This window comes from Oryza brachyantha, chromosome 3 (assembly GCF_000231095.2).
Source record: "Oryza brachyantha chromosome 3, ObraRS2, whole genome shotgun sequence".
Taxonomy (NCBI): Eukaryota; Viridiplantae; Streptophyta; class Magnoliopsida; order Poales; family Poaceae; genus Oryza; species Oryza brachyantha.
In genome coordinates this window covers 21,655,243-21,676,386 of record NC_023165.2, presented here as the reverse complement: position 1 = coordinate 21,676,386, position 21,144 = coordinate 21,655,243, and the positions used below count along the sequence as shown (strand labels likewise).

General features: G+C 38.6%; 1 protein-coding gene and 1 long non-coding RNA gene across 2 annotated transcripts; both read right to left on the bottom strand.

The window, feature by feature from the left end:
- Positions 1-447: 447 nt before the first annotated feature.
- On the bottom strand, positions 448-1,459 carry LOC102708601. Its single transcript, XR_005811403.1, has 3 exons — positions 1,370-1,459; positions 1,121-1,282; positions 448-683 (listed from the first exon to the last, which is right to left on the bottom strand). It is a non-coding gene; the product is annotated as an uncharacterized LOC102708601 (long non-coding RNA).
- A 9,510-nt stretch (positions 1,460-10,969) lies between these two features.
- LOC121054012 (transcription factor bHLH25-like) lies at positions 10,970-16,382 on the bottom strand. The gene is made up of 4 exons (XM_040522869.1): positions 16,330-16,382; positions 15,735-15,858; positions 15,267-15,656; positions 10,970-11,159 (listed from the first exon to the last, which is right to left on the bottom strand). The coding sequence occupies exons 1-4, from the start codon at positions 16,380-16,382 to the stop codon at positions 11,070-11,072; spliced, it is 657 nt and encodes a 218-aa protein (XP_040378803.1). The 3' UTR covers positions 10,970-11,069.
- Between the last annotated feature and the right edge of the window lie 4,762 nt (positions 16,383-21,144).

The window sequence follows — 21,144 nt, the reverse complement described above, 5'->3', positions numbered from 1 at the left end:
GGTTATGGTCGTCGTGTTGTAGATCAGATCGATCTAGCCTTCAACGTCATCTATATAAGCAATTAGAAAAAAAAAGAAACAATTTCGTTTCTACCCATTTTTTTTTCAGGTTCTAATACTGATATTACATCTTCTTTTTAGGTTTTCGTTTTTGCCCTTAAAAATTGAATGAACCGGTTGCTCCTCCTTTAGATGGAAGGACTAAAGGTGTTAAATGACGTGTTAAAAGACTATTTTACCCCTGCACCAGAATATCATTTTGATCCTTGTTTTTTTTGTTATTTGTGTAGTTACCCTCCATTCTAAATCATAGAAATACAAAAAAGTAATATATATTAATTCAAATGACATGTTTAAAAACTTATATTTTTAAAAAAAAATTGACAGTTTTAACAGAAATTGGATACAATTTTAACAACAGTTACATACAACATATCGTATCAAACTTTATCATGTAATTCAACATATGCCAAGTCCAAAATATCCCATAATTATTCCACATGTAACCATGTCCAAAATATCACAAAATAGACAACCATACCATAAGATCACATAATTAGTCCACATGAAATTTTAACGGGTTGGTTCAGTGATCAGTGGTCCAGATCACAGGTGTGATTGATCTGATCAATCAAAAGCATCAACATTTCCCCAGACAGACTGCACTTGCAGGTTATTAAGCACTGCAGCAGATACATTTCATTCAGGTTGATGATACCAGCTATTTCATGATTCATAACACAAGAAAAACATTCATTTGATAACTATAACCCAGAAGTGCCAGTTCTCTCTCTACAGAAGGGGCACCATATTTTTCAGGACACTAGCAGATCATCAATACATTGCAACGAAATTTTATAAACAAGTAGCATTAGCATGTTATTAAATTAGAATTAATAAAAGTGATTTGATATATGAGTCTTATCTTTTTTTTTTCTTTTAAAAAATAGGAGGAAGTTGGTGGTGAGGTAGGAGGTAGATTCACCGCTACCACCACCACCACTCTTCCTTGAGTATAGATACTGAATAGCATGCATTTACAATTACAGAAACATATCAAATCTGAAGTGAAGTTTCTTTACTAACAAAGAAACACAACCAATGAAATATGAAATATTACCTTTGCCAGATTTTAGAGCAACAGCACGCGAATCACCAACATTAGCTACATATAGTTCGTTGCCAATCAAAATCGCAGTGACAGCTGTTGAACCATCGTCGCTAGAACGATCAGAAGATATTGATAGTAGGAAATCAGCATCGGTTGTCCGAAATGTTTCTTCTGCTTTTTGCAAAAGCAGATAACAAAATGAGAACATTACTACTTGCGGCACTGGATCTGAACATACAGAAGAGGTACAGGCTGTACATCCGAAATGAGGAGGTGGTGGCGGCATGGGCGCGAGCTGGGAGGAGGAGGCGGTCGCAGATGGCGGCGAACTCGGCCATGACGTCGGCGACCATGGCGGCCTTGCCCTTGCCCACGAGCATCCTCACCAGCGCGACCACTCGCGCGTCCTCATCCACAACGACGACGACGGCGTCGCTCGAGACGAGCAGAGCGCGCGCGTGGTGGGCGGCCCTGGGCAGCGTGCCGCCGCCGCAAGCCTGGCCGTCGACGCCCCTCCCTGCCGCCCCCCGATCCAGCTCCCCTCCCCGTCGCGCGGTCGTGCGCCCCCTATCTGCCGCCGACGCCGTGACTAAGAGGCCGCGCCCCTCCCCGCCGCCGCAAGCCTGGCCGCCGACGCCCCTCCCTGCCGCCACCCGGTCCAGGTCTCCCCCTTCGGTATTTGCCACTCCCAATCCCAGCTACTCTCTATTCAGTCTCAACAGGGCAATTTGGTCATTTCGGAAATTAAATCTTTTATTTTTAAAATATAATATAGTGATCAACGTGATAAACGGTTCATTCGGTAAAAAAAAGATAAAAATAAAAATTCAAAAAAAAAAGTAAAATCAACTTAATACTTAAAATAAGGTCAGGAAGGAAATAATAAAAAAAACTGAGAGCGATCAGATCGATCTTGATCTGTCGATGCCACGTGTTGTGCTTTGCCGTAGCGAACGTGCCGTCGTACGTCGGTGTTGCCGCTGGCTGCCCGTGCTGCTATGTCGTGATCGTGCCGTCGCCCGCGTTGCGTCGTCGTCATCTCTGCTGCCGTTTCATCTTGCTGCCAGAAAGAGAGGAGGAAGATGAGAAGAAATTTGGGATTGTTGGGGGAGTTACTCAAAATCCTGCGAGGTGAAATTGTCAATAGTTCTTACTGCCTCCGTCACTGAATATTTAACTTTATTGATTTTTTTATAAATATTTAACTATTCATTTTATTCAATTTTTTTGTTAAATATATAAACCTATATATATGTACAAAAATATATTTATAAAAAATGAAATGATATAAAAATAATAAATAATTATATAAATTTTTTGGATAAGACGAATAGTCAAGGGTACATAAAAAAGTCAACGGCGTCAAACATTTAGGAAAGAAGGGAGTATTAGTCTATATTTTCAAATAAAAATCAATTACATATGTTCGATTGGGCTGGACCTGTTTTTTCAATTCTGGTACTTGTTGATTGACATTCAGGACCTAGACACCGTCGTTATCTTTCTAATACCATAAGTTTCGTTTAGTTCTAATAAAACTTGTCTCTTTTCATTAGAAGGTTTAGGAGAAACGCTAAAAATAGTGCTGCTATTCGGGTCAGGAACTGTTGCAATGTATTTTGCTTCATTTTAATTGAGACTGATAGAGACATCGTATGATTTTATTTCCAAAATAGAAGTTGTAGAAAATTTTCTGTAAATATCGAAAGTGTTACTATTTGTCTCTTTTCATTAGAAGGTTTGTGGTTTATGTATAAAACCGTCAACAGAGCAATCTATGTAGTTAATACGGGTCCAGGAATAAATAGTCTTTATGTTTCATTGTCAAAAATAGGTTAAATATTCTAAGTACTGTTAGTCACGTATATATGTTTTATACGATGTTTTTCTCCATATATACATTGAAGGGTTCAAACTTGAGAGCTGATGAGCTAAATTTAACATCATGGTTTAACGTGAGTGCACGACGAATATGATAGATATGTGACGATTGAAATGCTATACTATCATTATTTTGCGATACATATATTTACTTACTTGGTCGTAAATAATTATTAAATCTGATTTCATACTACTATTCAGATTAAATTTATTCATGTTTTTAGTTGATAATTGAGTTCCTCATGCCTTGTTCAAGTTTCATGATTCTACTTCTTTTCCGATTAACTCAATCAAGTACCATGCATAGTCATGTAGTGTTTCAGTTGATTATTTATTCATGATCCTTCCTTAGTAAGCGTTGGCCCCGCTTACTCGGGAACTACTATTTCATTGTATTTCGTGTTTATTTATGTATGTCCATGATGGAAACTACTGTTAAATTAAATTTTGAGTTTCTTTTCAAAAAAGAAATGATTCTTGGTGCTCTTTATTTCCAAATATATAATATATGTTATTTGCTGAGTATTTTATACGTACTCACTGTTATGTTTTATGTTGTTTTTAGGTACCAAGTAACAACAACATGCATGGACAGGATGTAGCATACTATTATTAGATACTTACGCACATCTCTAACATGAATTTAGTTTCAATATATTATGACATATTATATAGTGATTAGACGATCTAATATACGTGACCCCATGAAGTTTAGGATAGAGTGGATTTGTGTGTTTTGGGTAACATCCAGGTTGGTGAAAACCCATAATGTTACATTTATTAACTCGAGCTACGTGCTGCTACCTTTATCATAAAAAAATATAATTATTTTTATATTTTTAGAAAGATTAAGATATAGAACGATGAAAAATACATGAACGAGGATAGTTAGAAATAAAATAAAAAGAATTTTAATTATAAAATAATTGATGGGATAAATAACAGTATATATTATGAAAAATACTTATATTATTAAATAAGTTAAATATTAAAATATTTACATTTTGAAACTATAGATAACAATTATTTGAGTTGTTTTGATCTGTCAGCATAAAGCATACGAAAAGAAGTGTCCATTGTTTAGCTAGCATCGGAGTCCAACACAACGGACAACACATTTAATTTAATTATCTCACAGGTCTTACTATATTATAGTATATGCGAGGTTAGGAAAGAATCGCAGTCAAAGTAACCTTGTCAGCACCAGTAATGAGGTTTGTCAAGGTACGCCATCTTGCCATTTTAGAGGTAAGGTGGACTATTTTTGATGTTGACCGTTGATTATTTACGATTCATTATATTGAATAAGAATTAATCAACACGTTACAACAAAAAAAATACAATAATATTGAGAATAATTATCCTACTAAGATTAACTTTGCATATGTGTACCTACCAAAGAGTCAACATCAATTAAATATGAGTCTTACATATCAATGGAACAAGTGAATATGTTAATTTTTGTATTTAATTCGAACATTGAATTTTTTAATGGAATATATTAAAATTACATAAAAATAAATAAATATTTTTATACTTCTCATGAAAATATTTCAATATTTTAACCTTAAATACTGTTATGAAAATCAAAATTAAGATAACAGTCGGAGAAATTTCAGATTATTTTGAAAATTTTATCATACCTAACCAAATCACATTAAATTTGAGTGCACTGCTGCAATATAGTCCCGGAAAAAAGTTGAAACTTTACCTGCATACATTTTATGTTGTGTTAATTTATAATTTAAAAAGATAAGGACTCTTTGTTTACTTTCTTTATTACAATTGACTAATTACCAAAGGAATTAAATGATAATAAATGACTCTTAGTCTTACCCCACCATGAGATACGAGGAAATGTTGATGCATAGATCAAATCACAAAAGTTTTGGTGCACCTAAAAAACTCCACCAATAATAATAAAATAAATAAAGGAGTTCGGATTCTAATCATGGAGTGCCGTTTAATTAGTGTGATGTAAAAGTACGCACTAATATACCATTATTTTTACCAAGTTGGCAAGGAAAGTAGCTAGCAATCGTGCTCTATGCTCAATACGTCGCTTCATCATTGCTCTTTTCAATTCCAGAATTCTTATCACATTTTGGACAAATATCTAGTCAATTTTTTAAAATTTTGACTGTTCATAACTTTTAAATATTTAGTTTGATAGCACTAGGATAACATATATAGTGAATCATAGAGAGCACTTTAGTAAAAATAAACATGTATTTATTTATTTATAGAAAATTAAAGTAATTTAGAAGACCGTCTCGTCCAAAACACCGGAGAGAATAATATTTTTGGACAATGCACCATCAAATTGGGAACGATGCAAGGAAAAATTAAAAAAACAGCTAAGTGTAATTATTTCCTCATCCATAGTAATTGTCGACAGCTATCTACGCATGAGAAGACCATTGAGATACTAAATGTAAGAATCTTTTAATAAGAACAAACCGATGCGTTATTCGCCTCTATTCAGGAGTAGCTTTCAACTTTATCTTAAAATATAGTGACTTCATTGTTTACATTGTCTTATAAACTCACGATATTTCCCATTTAATTTCTGCACTTACTTCATTCACAGAATAATCACGACATTTATATTTAATTTCACCTACTTTATTACGGCCTTGTTTAGTTCCCAAAAATTTTTCCCAAAAACATCCCATCGAATTTTTGGATATTTAAATGGAGCATTAAATATAGGTGAATCAAAAAACTAATTGCACACTTGTGGAAGAAATCTTAAGACGAATCTTTTGAGCCTAATTAGTCCATGATTAGCCATAAGTGCTAGAATAACCAACATGTGCTAATGACGGCTTAATTAGACAAAAAATTCGTCTCGTGGTTTCCAGCCGAGCCATGAAATTCGTTTTTTCATTCGTGTCCAAAAACTCCTTTCGACATCCGATCAAACGTTCAATGTGATCTATTCCCCAAAAAAATTTACCATCTAAACACCCCCTAATACAATAATCTTCTGATAGGCGCACATCGAGAATCTTCTGACCGATCAGCCTTATCCATAGCTTTGGGAAGCTGTTCTCAAAGATTCTCGCTCGTGCCTATCCCCCACCTCGATGTCCTTGTTGAGGCGAACCAGAGCGCCTTCATCAAAGGCCATTCTATCCACGACAACTTCCACCATATCCAGCTTGCGGCCAAGGCCCTTCACGCCAAGCGTATTCCCTCGGCTTCTTCATAAGGTGGACATCGCAAAGGCCTTTCACACTATCAGCTGGCCCTTCTTGTTGAGGTGCTATCTCACCTTGGGTGCCGAAGAAGGAAGAGGCGGTCGATGTGGGGACTTCCGGCCAATCAGCCTCATCCATAGCTTTGGGAAGTTGTTCTCAAACATTCTCGCCCCACGCCTATCCCACCCTGATGTCCTGGTTGAGGCAAACCAGAGTGCCTGCATCAAAGGCTGTTCTATCCACGACAACTTTTGCTATGTCCATCTTGCGGCCAAGGCCCTTCACGCTAGGCGCATTCCTCGGCTTCTTCTTAAGGTGGACACCGCAAAGGCCTTTGACATTGTCAGCTTGCCCTTCTTGTTGGAGGTGTTGTCTCAACTTGGGTTCAGCCAACAGTGGCGCGACTGGATCTCCATCATTCTCGACGTCTCCTAGTCAATGGGATGCCTGGCCCCCGCTTCCTCTATCAGTGAGGCCTCTGCTAGGGCGATCACCTCCCCTACATGCTCTTTATCGTAGTCATGGAGGTGCTCAACGCAATGCTCCGCAAGGCTACAGAGACGGGCAGGCTACTCCAGCTAGCGGGCCATCCAGCATTGTGCCTCTCTCTATGCAGATGATCTAGTCATGTTTCTCTCCCCTGTTCGTCTGGACCTTGAGTTCATTCAAGGCATCCTCTTCGTCTTCGGCTGAGCCTTGGGGCTCTGCACTAACTTCTCCAAGTGCTCGATAACGCGGATCCGTTGCTCAGCCAACGAGCTTGAGCTAATATGCTCCTCCTTCCCCTGTGTGATCTCCGACTTCCCTTGCACTGATCTCGGCATTCTGCTCTCAGTCCATAAGCTACCGAAGGCGGCCCTGTAGCCACTGGTGGACAAGGTTTCCTGCCGCCTGCCTCCTTGAACGGGTCGGCTCCTCTCCCTTGCTAGTCGTACAGTACTTGTGCAGTCAGTGCTCTCCTCCATCCTGGTCCATGTGGCGTTGGCGATTGGCCTACTTGGTTGGTGGTGAAAGCCATTGACAAGAAGCGGCATGCCTTCCTTTGGATGGGCTCGGACACGGTTCATGGGGGACAATGCAAAGTATCTTGGGCGAACGTCTATCGCCCAAAGGTATTCCTAGGGCTAGGCATTCCTAACCTATAGTTAGTCGGCTTTGCCCTGCGCCTATGTTGGCTTTGGTTGCAGTACTTAGGGCATCCCTACTGGGCTGGCCTTAAGGCCCTCCTTGAGCGATGTGTCTCTGACATGTTCGCCGCCTCCACCTTCTTCTTGCCTGACAACAGGGAGGCGGCTCTCTTCTGGACCAATCGATGAATCGAGGGTCGATAAGTAGCCTCCCTGGCCCCACTCCTGCTTCCCATGTTGCCCCGTCGCCTTCGAAACCAGCGCTTAGTTGCAGCCAGTCTCGATAACAATGCTTGGATCTCAGACATCCAAGGCGCGCTTACTGTCCCGGTAATCTGCCAATTCCTACTGGTTTGGGATGCGGTACAGCGGGTTCAGCTCATGCCAGGCGTTCAGTACCACCTCTGTTGGCGCTGGAAAAGCGGCTAGCGTTGCTCAGTTCATTCAGCTTATCAGGCCTTCATCCTTGGCCAGTAGCTCCTCCCTTGTGCTAATTTGCTCTAGCGAGCGAAAGGTCCGGCAAAGTGCTAATTCTTCCTCTAGTTCGCTCTCGTGTAGGATGGCAGATTTGCTCCTCAAGCGCGGCCACAATTCCTACTCCTCGTGCCCCCTCTGCGCTCAGGATCCCGAGACAACGAACCACATCCTTCTTGAATGTGTGTTCGCCAGGCAAATCTAGCTCCGTATACTATCAGTTGCCGGTTGGGTGTCACTTTCTCCTCCTAGCGACGTCTACCTCTAGGACTGGTGGCCCTCTTCAAGAGCCCTCCTTCTGAAGCACTTGAAGGCCAGCTTCGATTTTCTCATCCTCATCGTTTCCCGGCACCTCTGGAAGGAGTGCAACCGTTGGGTTTTCGACCATGCTTTGTCCTCCATGCAAGTGGTGCTTGAGGCCATTCACGCGGAGGGGCACCTTTGGGCGGCCGCAGGGGTGGCAGCGTTTGGAGGCCTTTTGGGAGATTAGGTTTACTTGTCCGCTCCCCCCCTCTCCTTGTGGGTGTCACGTTTAGTCCGCATCTGTTTGCTCGAAATTATTCCAAGCTTGTACCTAGGGGTCCCTGCATAAGTCCGGTCTGGCCTTGTGCGTCATGTGACGTAACTTCTTTTCTTCTAAATATATTGACACGTAAATCTTTTGAGCATTCGAGAAAAAAATACTTATCATGCATGAAAATAATTTGTAATGTCACTAGGCAAATGACGAAAATATGCATGAAATTAAAGCAAATAGCTATAGGGGAACTTGTACCATCACATGAGGAAGAGAGGCTGCACACGCAGTAGTATATACCAGAAAGTAAACTACACTATTCAAAGTCAAGGGAGACTCCATCCAACAAATTTTAATACACCTCCGTTCTAAAATATGAACAAGATTCATCTTACACTATCTCCAAACATTAAAGTCCCACTATTAATTTTTTATAATATATTATCAATAACTCATAAAGTAACTCCCATGACACTAGCACAGGATACGCTGTCTGTGACATGCCTAGACACATTTATGACGGACAGACAACTGGTTAGCCATGAGTGGTCAGTGATAAGAAAAAACATTGGTGACAGGCCGATGCCCGTCACCGATGGTAGCATCTCTGACGGACCAAAACATTAGCCTATCACTGATTAGGCCTACGGTCCGTCAGAGATATACCATCCGTGACGGACCAAAATATTAGCCCGTCACCGATTAGGCCTACAACCCGTCAAAGATATACCATCCGTGACGGGGCTGTAAATTTACTGTCCGTCAAAGATATGACATCGGTCACGCGCTTAGAGTTATGGCCCATCCCAGATAAGTATAATCCAAAATAAATAAAATTTGTCATATGTGTGCCTTTTGGTCATCTCTGACAGGTGGTTAGCCCTTTGCTCTAGGCCAAGCACACTTAACGTCATAGTTCTTTTGAAGATTGCTTTCGAGAAAGAAATTATAATTTGTTATTATAAGTATTCTATTAATCCTATTAACCTCTGGGTCAGGATGTGACATCCTAACATCCCCAATTCATATACATTCATTCACAAACACAACCATCAATATATTTAACACAACCACGTTCATACAAATTTACTTTGGTATTTTGTCTATATAAATTTTTTGAACAATTTAAATTTGAATTTAAAAATATGATAACTTCGAACAATATTTTCAAATACTAAATGATTTCAACAGAGAAAGTCATCAACAACAAAGTTGTATAACTCATCAATATCTATAACTTTTATTTTGTTCATTTTTCTATACAACATGTTTTTGATGCACCTTCGTCGTCGGTGACGGACCGTAAATTATACATCTGTGGCGGGCCGTAAATTATAACCCATCACCGATACGTCATCCGTGACAGGCGGGAGTTTACAGCCCGTCACTGGCGCACCTTCTTTGACGGGCCATAAGTTACAGCCCGTCACAGATGCATTATCTGTGACGGGCCATAAGTTACGGCCCGTCACAGATGTGTCATCCGTGACGGGCTATAATTTAAAACCCGTCACAGATGGTTATCGGTGAAGGGCTGTAACTTACGGTATGTGCATCTCCTCGAAAAAGGTTTTAGTACTTAAAAAATAGTAGCTAGCAAGTATCGTGTTTTGGGAAATTAATTTCTTTTTTGTTACCGGTCATAGATTATTTTATGTTGAATTTTTTTTTTTGTAAATTTAAAACTCTCTATGAATCTTTTGGACGCACTACCCTACCCGGCATGACCAAATAACACCGTCGTGCCATGAATAATTAGTCTAGCAATAATTATTTAGCTAAGCCAATCTCGTTGCTGCTGCCAAATAACGTGCTATATATGCCATGCAGACAGTTGTGACAATGTTATTTTATCACGGCAGATAGACTAACATATCCAAAAAGTTTACATTTGTAAATATGCTTTGAGAGGGTTAGTTTTAATATCTAAAAATGAAAAGATTAAAAAAGATAAAGAAAAAAATCTCGGTTATAATAATGGAAGCACGGGTGTATGTGCTGTGCATTGTTTGTCCCACGGCTTATAATTTTGGTAAATTTTTAATTTTAAAACTTAATTTCATATATGATTTTGGGTTGTGAACATAGTTTCTTTTTGGGAATTTTATTGTTATATAAGTCTTATCTATATTCACTACGGTTTATCCAAAATAGGTTTGCCTGTCCATGCAACAAGCAAATTAAGATTCGATTAACACGATTAAATATTTATTTATTACAGGAAATTAAGTTGTTCCCGTAGAGGCTCACGCAAATTAAGCAACTAGAAAAAACTAGTAGCACATCCATCAATACTATATATGTACTAATTAATAATTACATTTTTAAGTACAGACCAAAATATGTGAGTTTGATGATGACCAATTAAGCTAGCCAAGTTTTTTTTTTTTTTGAAAACTTACGCTGGCCAAGTTAATCTTTGCAAATTGCGCATGTCGATCGCAGAGATCATGTTCATACATATATACATATATGCAATTGGATGTGCAAGCGTTCCGAAGATCCATCAAATGTAAGTACATATGTATAACCATACAAGTCGCGTACAAGCTCCAACGTCCAAATATACGTTTATATCATGTTCATACATTCATACATATATACATACATATGTATATACAAGTCGTGTACATGCAAGCTCCAACGTCCAATGTATGTTCAACGACTTAAATATTTCGGGAAAAAAAGTTGGGAAGGCTAACACGACTTGCATATGAAAAATCGGAGGAAATATATGAATTTAATCTATGTTTTCCTCAGTAGTATTTGCTGATGTCTTGTATGTGTAATGCTGAGTTAAGCCTGCCTACGATCTCCTCTGCCTTTACTGTGAAGCCATCCTCTACCTGTACATATATAATATATAAAATCGACGACATTTAGATCAATTTGTTAATTTCATTACATACATTAATTATTTTTCCAAATACTTATGATGCATGCTCCTACCTCTCTGTTTTATATCGTAAAACTTTCTAGCCTTATCTAAATTAATCAATTGATGAATATATAAAATTTATATATATATATATATAGATTCATTAACATTCATATGAATTTAAAAATTCTTACGTCGTAAAAGGGAGGAGTAATAAATAGTCAATGCTCCATTACGATCAACCAGACCGAAGCAATCGCATTTAGGGTCCTCTAGCCAATTAATAATGTATATCGTACCAAACTCTGTACTAAATTATAGCTAGTTTCATGTGCATATATGTATATGCATGCATCTAGCTAGGTGGTTGTTGCTCCATTCAGTTTAGAGAATTACATGAGAAAAAAGAGAAATTAAGTTGTGGGGCTTCCCGCATGCAAATTAATAAACTACTCCTCATTTCAAAACATAACAATAACTTCTTGAATTCTGAATTTTCCCAAAATACAACAATTTATACACCTGTATCAACCAATCACAAACTTCTATCGTTAAAGTTTACCATTTATATACTTTCTCTTATTAACTACTCCCTCCATTTCATAATGTAAGATGTTTTAGCTATGCTTAGATTCATCTATTATCTAATGTATATTGTTTATATATATGTCTAGATTCATTGATATCTATATGAATTTAGGGTACGCTAGAAAATCTTACATTATGAAATGGAGGCAGTAATAACAACATTCCCCTATTTAATTCCACCAACTTCCTTAAAAATGTGCTGGCTCTAAAACTTCTTATATTGCGGGCTGGAAGGAGTATGATTTATCCTTCAAAGATATAAGAATTTAAGACCATGTCAATTTAAAATATTATTCTCCTCTATATATTCCCGTGCAGTTTTTCTCCGTGAAGCATAGAAGCACTACTAAATAATGGGATCAGTGACAAGCATATTGTCAGTTATAAAATGCTTAATTAAGCTTAGCTTGTGTGAGTGTCGACTTCGGAGAATATACTCAACAATTATGTAAGTCGGTCGGATGACAGGTTAGCTAGGTTTCATAAGAGAGTATGAAGGGTCTCCTAGTTTGGCTGTAGGAAAAAAAACAATTGCCATACTGACAACTCAAAAATTCAAAATAGCGAAGGTCTAATGACATTCTGTAGAAGTGCACTTATATATTACCAGTCGAATATTACTAAAACTAAAGCAACAACTCTTTAATTATTTCTTCCATAAAATACTGACATTTTCTAAAAGTGTACTTATATACTACATCCATTTCATATTGTCAGATTTTCTAGCATTATCTAAATTCATATAATGCTAATAAATCTAGACATTTATACAAATTATATATATTCGTTAATGGATGAATCTAGGCAAAACTAGAAAGTCTTACATTGTGAAACGGAGGGAGTAGTATATATTATTGAACGAATATGATTACAAGTAAAACATCAACTCTTTACTTATCTCTTCCATAAAAATGCTGTCTATTTCGACGGTAAGCTGTACAACATGGAACTACTACATGATGAGATAAACCCAAACTGGAGGTACTCCCATGCAAGAAATAAGACCCGGCACAAATGTGCAACCACTTGATCAAGTTTCTAGAAGTTTTCTTCTCCAGCTGCAAAAGTAATCTACAAGGGTTTGAACATCTACTATTGCTTTTGTTTGGGCAAATGAACTTTCCATAATAGAAATTTTCTCCCCTTCCAAATGGAAGGTCAAATTGGATTAAGATAAAATTTAACCCATGTGTAAATTAGTTGTAAAAGAGTAGCAATGTCAGTACTCCGGAATGAGATCCTCTGCAATAGCATACTGCATCATGCTACTGCAGAGAGCAACAGTAATGTCAATTTGGTATATCTCGTGACCGTTGAATCGAAACGGATGGATGAGATCTAGTGATACACTATTTGCTATATTAATGAACAGTGTTTCAAAACAACTGTTGCTATATTATTCCGGCACTGTTTATGGCATTGAATCACTGTTTCACTTACATGAACAGTATTCTCTGCAGTAATGCAGAGGAACCGGACCCAGTACTCCATATATTTAATTAGAATTTTAAAAGTTATTCCTTCCAACTCTTTCAAAGAGTTTTCCTGTAGGAATGTAAACACAAAATATACGTGAGATGTGCTGGGATTTAGTATGGATACATGTGGCCGTGTGCAGAGCCGGGAATTGCAATAGATAGGGAAATATAGAAATAACTATTAATTGGATAGACAAAAAAGCATAGGAACATGCAGATCAAAGTAAACTCCCGCGAGGTTGGATCTCATACTAATTTTCCTCTAAAATGCCTATTTTATACAGCCATTAATACAGGATTTATAATTTCATATATAGGATTTCTAATGCCCTAATAATGTACCAACCATTTGTCCTAAAGAAGTGTAAATACCCTAAGCTGACAATAGAGAGAGATATATATACACACAGGACAATAAATAAAAGTAGTATGTCTTTTCACAAAAAAAAGGAAAAAGAAAACAGTATCTTCATAATGTTCTTCCACAAGGATCTCATCAAAAAATTTATAAGCTGTACACATTTGAATAAGAAGTTTGAGTAGATGCAGCAGATCCACACCTATCATATGGCTTCTTTAGAATGTGCAAAATTTCTGTGAGATTTAGGTCAAGCTGCCAAATTGGTTGCATTCCATAAGCTCCAAAATCTCAAAATACAAATTCTCCTAACCATTGATTGAGTGGCCCCCTCCCTAGTGTCATATTCTCTTTCTCTTATATAGCTAATAAAATTTATAATTAACATTTTGGTACTAGCTAGTAAGAGTAACTTGGCGTACCAATTTTACATGCCTCCTGGAACTTTCTGAGAGATAATAATTTATTTCTCATATACGATTTGCCATTTAATGGCCAAGGGCGCTCTCTATATCTCTCTCCTCTTGCTCTACACGTACCTCACTTGGCTAAAACCAATGGATTTCTTAACAACATCGTGAGTTTATGTTACTGATGAGATGATTTTCTCTTTGTTTGGGAAAAAAAGATGATATTTTTTTTACGAGGAAACATATTTTAAGGAGATATCAGAGAAGAAAGAAGAGCAGTGAGCTACAGATTTATAGCCAGCTGTAGCATGGACTCCAAGACATAATGTGTACGACAGGTGAGACATAGTAATATATGTTTTGTAGGTAGCTATGATATGAATTGACTACACTAGTAGTTGACTATATTATTAGACTTTTAATGATCCTAGATAAAGTAGGCCAGCGATGCATGAATTGTGGGGCGTCTCAAGCTAACCATAAGAAATTCACTATACCAAGCCCAAAGAAAAGGCCTTGCATCATAAGATATATACACCACGTGGTACCACATAAAGCATCAGCCATGACGTTACCCGTGACGATGTGACATAAAACACTAATCAATTTATTTTTGGCAAATCACGCTGGATAACGTAAAAGATAATTCATCTTATTTGATAATTCTTGTTATTTCACATAATGAAACTCAGTCTTCTAAATTTATCTTTAAATGAGATAATATGTTATAACATATAAATAAATGAATGTTTCTTTTATTAAAATACTATGTATAATTTATCTAAACATGTTGTCGTATTGTTTTTAACTTAAGTATTTTAAAAGTTATTAATAATTAAAGTTTTAAAGTTTAAGCATACTTTTGTCCAAAATGATATGAATTACAGAAATGGAACGAGTATTCTGTATTAAGGCCACGTTCGTCGTCCCAACTAGTTAACTTATCCATTCTCGTTTTTTGCGCGCACGCTTCCCAAACTACCAAACGGTGTATTTTTTACAAAAATATTCTATAGAGTTATTTTAAAAAATCATATTAATTTATTTTATATTTTTTTAATAATTAATAATTAATTAATCATGTACTATCTATTACTACGTTTCCCATGTCAGGCCATAAATTAACTAAAGGCCCCGGCCGAACGCGGTCTAAGTAATTAATCCTATCTTCGTTCCTGAATATGCTCGTTCAAATTCATTCTCAAAATCCCTTATATCTAGAATCATAACGTAGAGCATACCTTTGCAGTGATGGTGATGATCATCATGGTACCATCCGGAAATGGCATGGCATTGGCGTTGATGATTTTGAGGCGGAGCTCCTCGACCTCGGCGAGCGCCCTCACGATCATCCCCTTCACGTTCTTGCAATGGATCCTCACAATCACGTTCCTTTTCTGCGAGCACCGCCGCACCTCGATCTCCGGCGCCGGCGCCGGGGAGATGTCGTCCTCCGCCGGCACGGCGAGGCACGGCTTCTTGTTGACGAGCGACAGCGGCTCGGTGACAACCCTGCAGGCGCCGCCATTGTAGGCGGCGCGGCCTGTAGCTTCTGGCTCCATGGCCTTGAGCTTCCCTTGCAGCTCCCTGATGTAGCTCGCCGCGTCGGAGAGGATCGTCGCCTTGTCCATCTGGTCGCTCAAAGAAACCAACGGGTCGAAGCGGAAGCATTTCATGGTGTGGAATTGATGGGATTTGTTTTGGACTACCTTCTTGAGTGTTGGGACGACGGCGGAGAGCTCGATGAACCGCTGGTTGATCTTCTCCCGGCGCTTCCGCTCCGTGATGACGTGCTCCAGCTGCGCGTACGCCGCCGAGCTCGCCGCCGCGCTCCTCCTGGCGGATCCCCCGGTTGACGGCAACTGATCAGGCACAGGCAGCACGACGCCGCCGCCGTAGGACCTAGGCCCCGGCTCGCCGCCGCCGCCGCCGCCGCCGCTCGGCTGCACCTGCACCGCCACCGAGGCCGCGCTGAAGTCCCAGCTCATCAGGGGCAGATTGCTGCCGCCGCTGCTGCTCCCACCACCTGACGGCCTTCCCGGATTCGGGGACGTTGACCAGCCTCTGCCTCCCCCGCTCTCCCCCACGGCCACGGCGGGGCACCCGATCCCGCCGCCGCCGGCGTCCCGCCCGGTGCTCCTGCAGCTGCTGCCTCCAGCTCCACGCGCTACCGCCGTCGCCGTCCGTTCCTGGACCGGGACCACCACCTCCGCGGCGTCGCAGAGCGCCTGGAGCGAGAAGAACGACGTGGCCGCCGCCGCCGCCTCACCGCGGCTCTCGCCGACGGCCGCCGGTGCCGGGTGCTGGTGCTGCAGCGTGCTCACCGCCCACTGCAAGAAGAGGTTGGAGTCGTCCATGTCGTTCTTGGCCACGAGTACCATAAACCTAGCAAATTAAGAGAGAAGAGAGACTCACAGCTAATTAATCATAAGCTCATATGGCAAAGCAAAGAGTGGGAAGAAGAATCATGCATAAGATTAGAGGATATTCACACGAGTTTGGACTAAAATATTTTTGCCTTAATTAATCTCACCTTTGATCACTAATTAATGGCTTAATTATGCTGGCCACATGCCATATATAGCTTTCCTTTGTTACTCGAATTTATAGAAACATCATGTCTAAAAGCTTGTTCATTCGATTCTTTCTTACCTCAAAGAGCCGTACAATTACTAATTAAAGTAATATTTCATTGGGATTCTGGTTGTGTGGGCTAAATCGTGTGAAAATAATTTCCGGTACACCCAAAAAGTGACCCCAGCGCATATGCAGAAATATAATATAATATGGTACGATGTGGTTGATTTGACTCGATCCCATTGTGCAAATTAAGGTTCATGTAAGATTACCATACTTGCTTAAGCTTTTCTCTGAAGACATGATGCTTTTCTCTAAAGACACATGATTAAATATTTTTTTTCGGGAACTTTTACTCATTCCGTACTATTTATATGTAAACCTATGCTAGCTAACAACGGAGGCATCTGTCCGCTCCTCCGTATATCGAGCAAAGCTTAACCACCTCGTCCCAAAACACTATTAAAAAATAAAAGTATAATCCATATGTAATTGTATAGACTTATTGCAACAAATGGACATGTTACTATTCCCATCCAATTTGATAATATTTCTTGTTTTGGATAACGGCACGGTATTCTAATCTATCTGTTAACTTTAATTTTATTAATATATATTGTGTAAATAAATAAATATTTTGTACGGTTATTCTCTTATAGACTTATCTATACATTGCTTCATAGTATTTTCTAACAAAATACTTTAATAGTATTAATAGTTAAAGTTTTAAAAGTTTGACCACGTTCGAGAAGAATTAAGGAAGTAGAGAGAGCAGTATAAGAAACTTTTGTAGTAACTAGCGAAATAACCATGCATTGCTACAGAGAAATATGAATTATACACATGCTAGTATTGTTCAGAACTTGTATTTTGAAGATGAAAAATAGAACCAACATATAGAACTATTTTGAAATATTATATATATATATATATATAAGTAGTTGGTAAGATAATATATAATATAGTTAGTGTATAGCAGATTCACGGCCACCACCATTACTTTAGTATAGATACTTATATAATCCATTCAACCACTATATTTATTTCTCACTCAATGTTATTCTCCCCTGAAAGAAGTGATCACTTTGGTTTAAAATTTGTCCTAAATTAAATAATCATTTAAAGTAGTTGTCTCATTAATAACATCCTATTCAAATATTTTTCCCATCTTACCCTCAACCACCTTTCCACTTATATTAATATATCATTTAATATGGGGTATTTAGGTTATTTTTCTCCACTAATAATTTAGTCTATAAATGATAAAGGACTCATTTATTTAAGGACGAGAGTACTCTAAGGTATCTTTTCAAATCAAGCAAAAACTTAATGGTATCAAACTGATTTCACCTCAACCTTAACTCTCCTAAATAACATAAAATCCATTATATTGGTGGACTTAGGCCCCGTTCGGTAGGAGACAGGGGTACATAAGTTATCTGGCGCAGAAAACGTAGTAATAGATTAGTACATGATTAATTAATTATTAATTATTAAAAAATATAAAATAGATTAATATGCTTTTTTAAAACAACTTTCCTATAGAAAATTTTTGCAAAAAATACACCATTTAGCAGTTTGGGAAGCGTGCGCGCAAAAAACAAGAGTGGTAAGATATCTTAGTAGGGCTCCCGAACACGGCCTTAGGGAGCATAGTTTTACACTTAATATGTCCTAAAGCCAAATCAAGTGACAAAAGAGAAAAACAAAAATAAAGTTTAAAATAAGTTATGAAATTTATAATTGAATTAGCGAAAGCTCAAACAGGCATACCCTCAACTATTATTGTAGTTCAATTAATTTCTATCCCTCAACTATAATGGTAGGTAAATTAAGTCCCTCAACTGTCTACGCAAGATTCAATACTAGGCTCTACCCTTGAACATGTCCTAAGGGGCTGCAAGCTTCGTAGCAAGCATAGTTGTTCTTACTTGGAGCACACTTGAGAGCACCCCATCAGCTAAGTATAATTCCATCTCCATACTTGTCCAATATCACCAAGTGGGAAGTAGGGCTATCATACTCGGGTAGTCTCAAACGTGGGAAAAAATTTACATTAGTTTTTCAAAGTATCAAGCGATCGCATCCTTAACCTACTAATCACCATGTTCTCCATAAAACTATATGCTAACTAGAGAACATGATCAAAAATCTTATTTTTCTAGGAAATTCCAAGTATATGTTCTTTTAAAAATACTAAGCATTCGAGAAGTTGATGATTAGAATATTATTGTGGCTCTGATATCACCTATAACACTCTAACCCCCAAATACGCATAGCCCACCATGCACGGTGAGTGGGCCCATGTTAAAATAGCGCCCAACTTACACTTTTGTGATCGCTTCCTGTGAAAACGTTAACCCGAAGATACTATGCTTAGAGTGAATTGGGTATATAAGTCACCCCAAATCTATCTAAATTTTTCATATGGGACTAATCTCAACAACCGAACACTTAAGCCTAACGGGCCTAACAGGCTGAACCTAAACGAGAACACACATATACTATAACACTGCCAATAGGTTAGGGTATTACACTGATGTTGAGGAGAATTAATCCTCTTGAAAAAAAAGAGTTGGTAGCTACTAGTTATGATATACTATCATTGATGCATTGGTGTCTCTGCATTTTTAATGTAAATATACCTTTCTAAAAAATCTATATGCTAACTAGAGAACATGATCAAAAATCTTATTTTTCTAGGAAATTCCAAGTATATGTTCTTTTAAAAATACTAAGCATTCGAGAAGTTGATGATTAGAATATTATTGTGGCTCTGATATCACCTATAACACTCTAACCCCCAAATACGCATAGCCCACCATGCACGGTGAGTGGGCCCATGTTAAAATAGCGCCCAACTTACACTTTTGTGATCGCTTCCTGTGAAAACGTTAACCCGAAGATACTATGCTTAGAGTGAATTGGGTATATAAGTCACCCCAAATCTATCTAAATTTTTCATATGGGACTAATCTCAACAACCGAACACTTAAGCCTAACGGGCCTAATAGGCTGAACCTAAACGAGAACACACATATACTATAACACTGCCAATAGGTTAGGGTATTACACTGATGTTGAGGAGAATTAATCCTCTTGAAAAAAAAGAGTTGGTAGCTACTAGTTATGATATACTATCATTGATGCATTGGTGTCTCTGCATTTTTAATGTAAATATACCTTTCTAAAAAACCAAAAGTAAAGAGTTCCTACAAACAAAAGTATGGATATGGTTGATTGGTTGTCGGATCTACTGTGATGCAAGGGGGATAGTCTAGCCAGCAGGGTGTCTATGTGGGAGGTTCAAGCTCAACATGGTGCAAATGATTAGTAGTGAGTAATACGGACGGTCTTGTCACAACCTCTCATCGGGATGTTATGGTAGCACATCATTGTACAGGTATGTATATTGGGGTTATGTCTTATGCATAAAGTTGTACACCTCTGGCTAGAGTAAAACTGTTCGAACAGCCATGTCCGCAATTATGGGCAGTCGATCGAGCTTCACCTTGATTAATGTCAAGGTAGTATATGAGGGTGAAGCTACTGTTGCATGGTGTAGTCTATTATTAGTGGATGGTTGACCATAGTGCAGCGTGGTGTAACGCTAGCCAATGAGTGGTTTAATATGGACTAATAACTACTGAACATTTTTCTTGTTGGCAAGTGCAGAGCTAGAGCGAAATAGACGGGGTGCCACTCATTTATTTTTTCAGTGCTTTGAATTAGATTTAGACGGCTACGGGTGCCTAAATTTAAATCGAAGGAATACATATAGGGTGAAAATTGATAGACTCTAGCTAAGATTTTTTTCGAGGGGGTTCCTAACCACCCCCCCCCCCATACATATGCAGCTCTGCCCCCGCTTGTTGGGCTGCAACCACATTAATTAGTTTATCTTTCTTTTCCCGCTGCATTTGTAAGCTTGTTTAATTTTTTTTATGTAAGACGAGGGCTACTGTAATCGATGTGTCTACTATGTATCCGGGTTAGATCCTGAACCAAGATTTAATGTACATTAGAGTTAGAAAATTGGTTAAATTTCTAAACGTGACGGTAACTTAGGATGAAGCTGGATGCACAAACACCATAGCCTCCTAGAAGCCCTGCCCACATTGCCTTCCTAGGGAGAAGAAAAGTATACATGACATCTATCCTTTTCATGTTTGGAAAGACTTCGCTTATCTATAACTACATGTCCGCACGAATCTTAGAGCTAGGACTCTAGCCAAGGAGAAAGAGAAAGAAGAAGGGAAAAATTTGGGCACTCAAGGTAGAGGTAGAAAATGAGTGTTTTAAAATTTGTCCAGACAACTGGATATATCTAGTTTTGCGGCTTAGGTAGTCAAATCAAACTCGGTTGATAGTTAAGGGAGGTAATATGGACCTGTTTTCTACTAGAAATTACAAAGGCCCATCTTGGGAATCCCATCAGAGCCAATGAGCTCACAAGCCCATATACGTCCATAATCCCACAGCATTCTCCAAATTCTACTTGAGAGTTGTGCTTGTGCAGCTGCTCTGCTTCCTCTTGCCCAT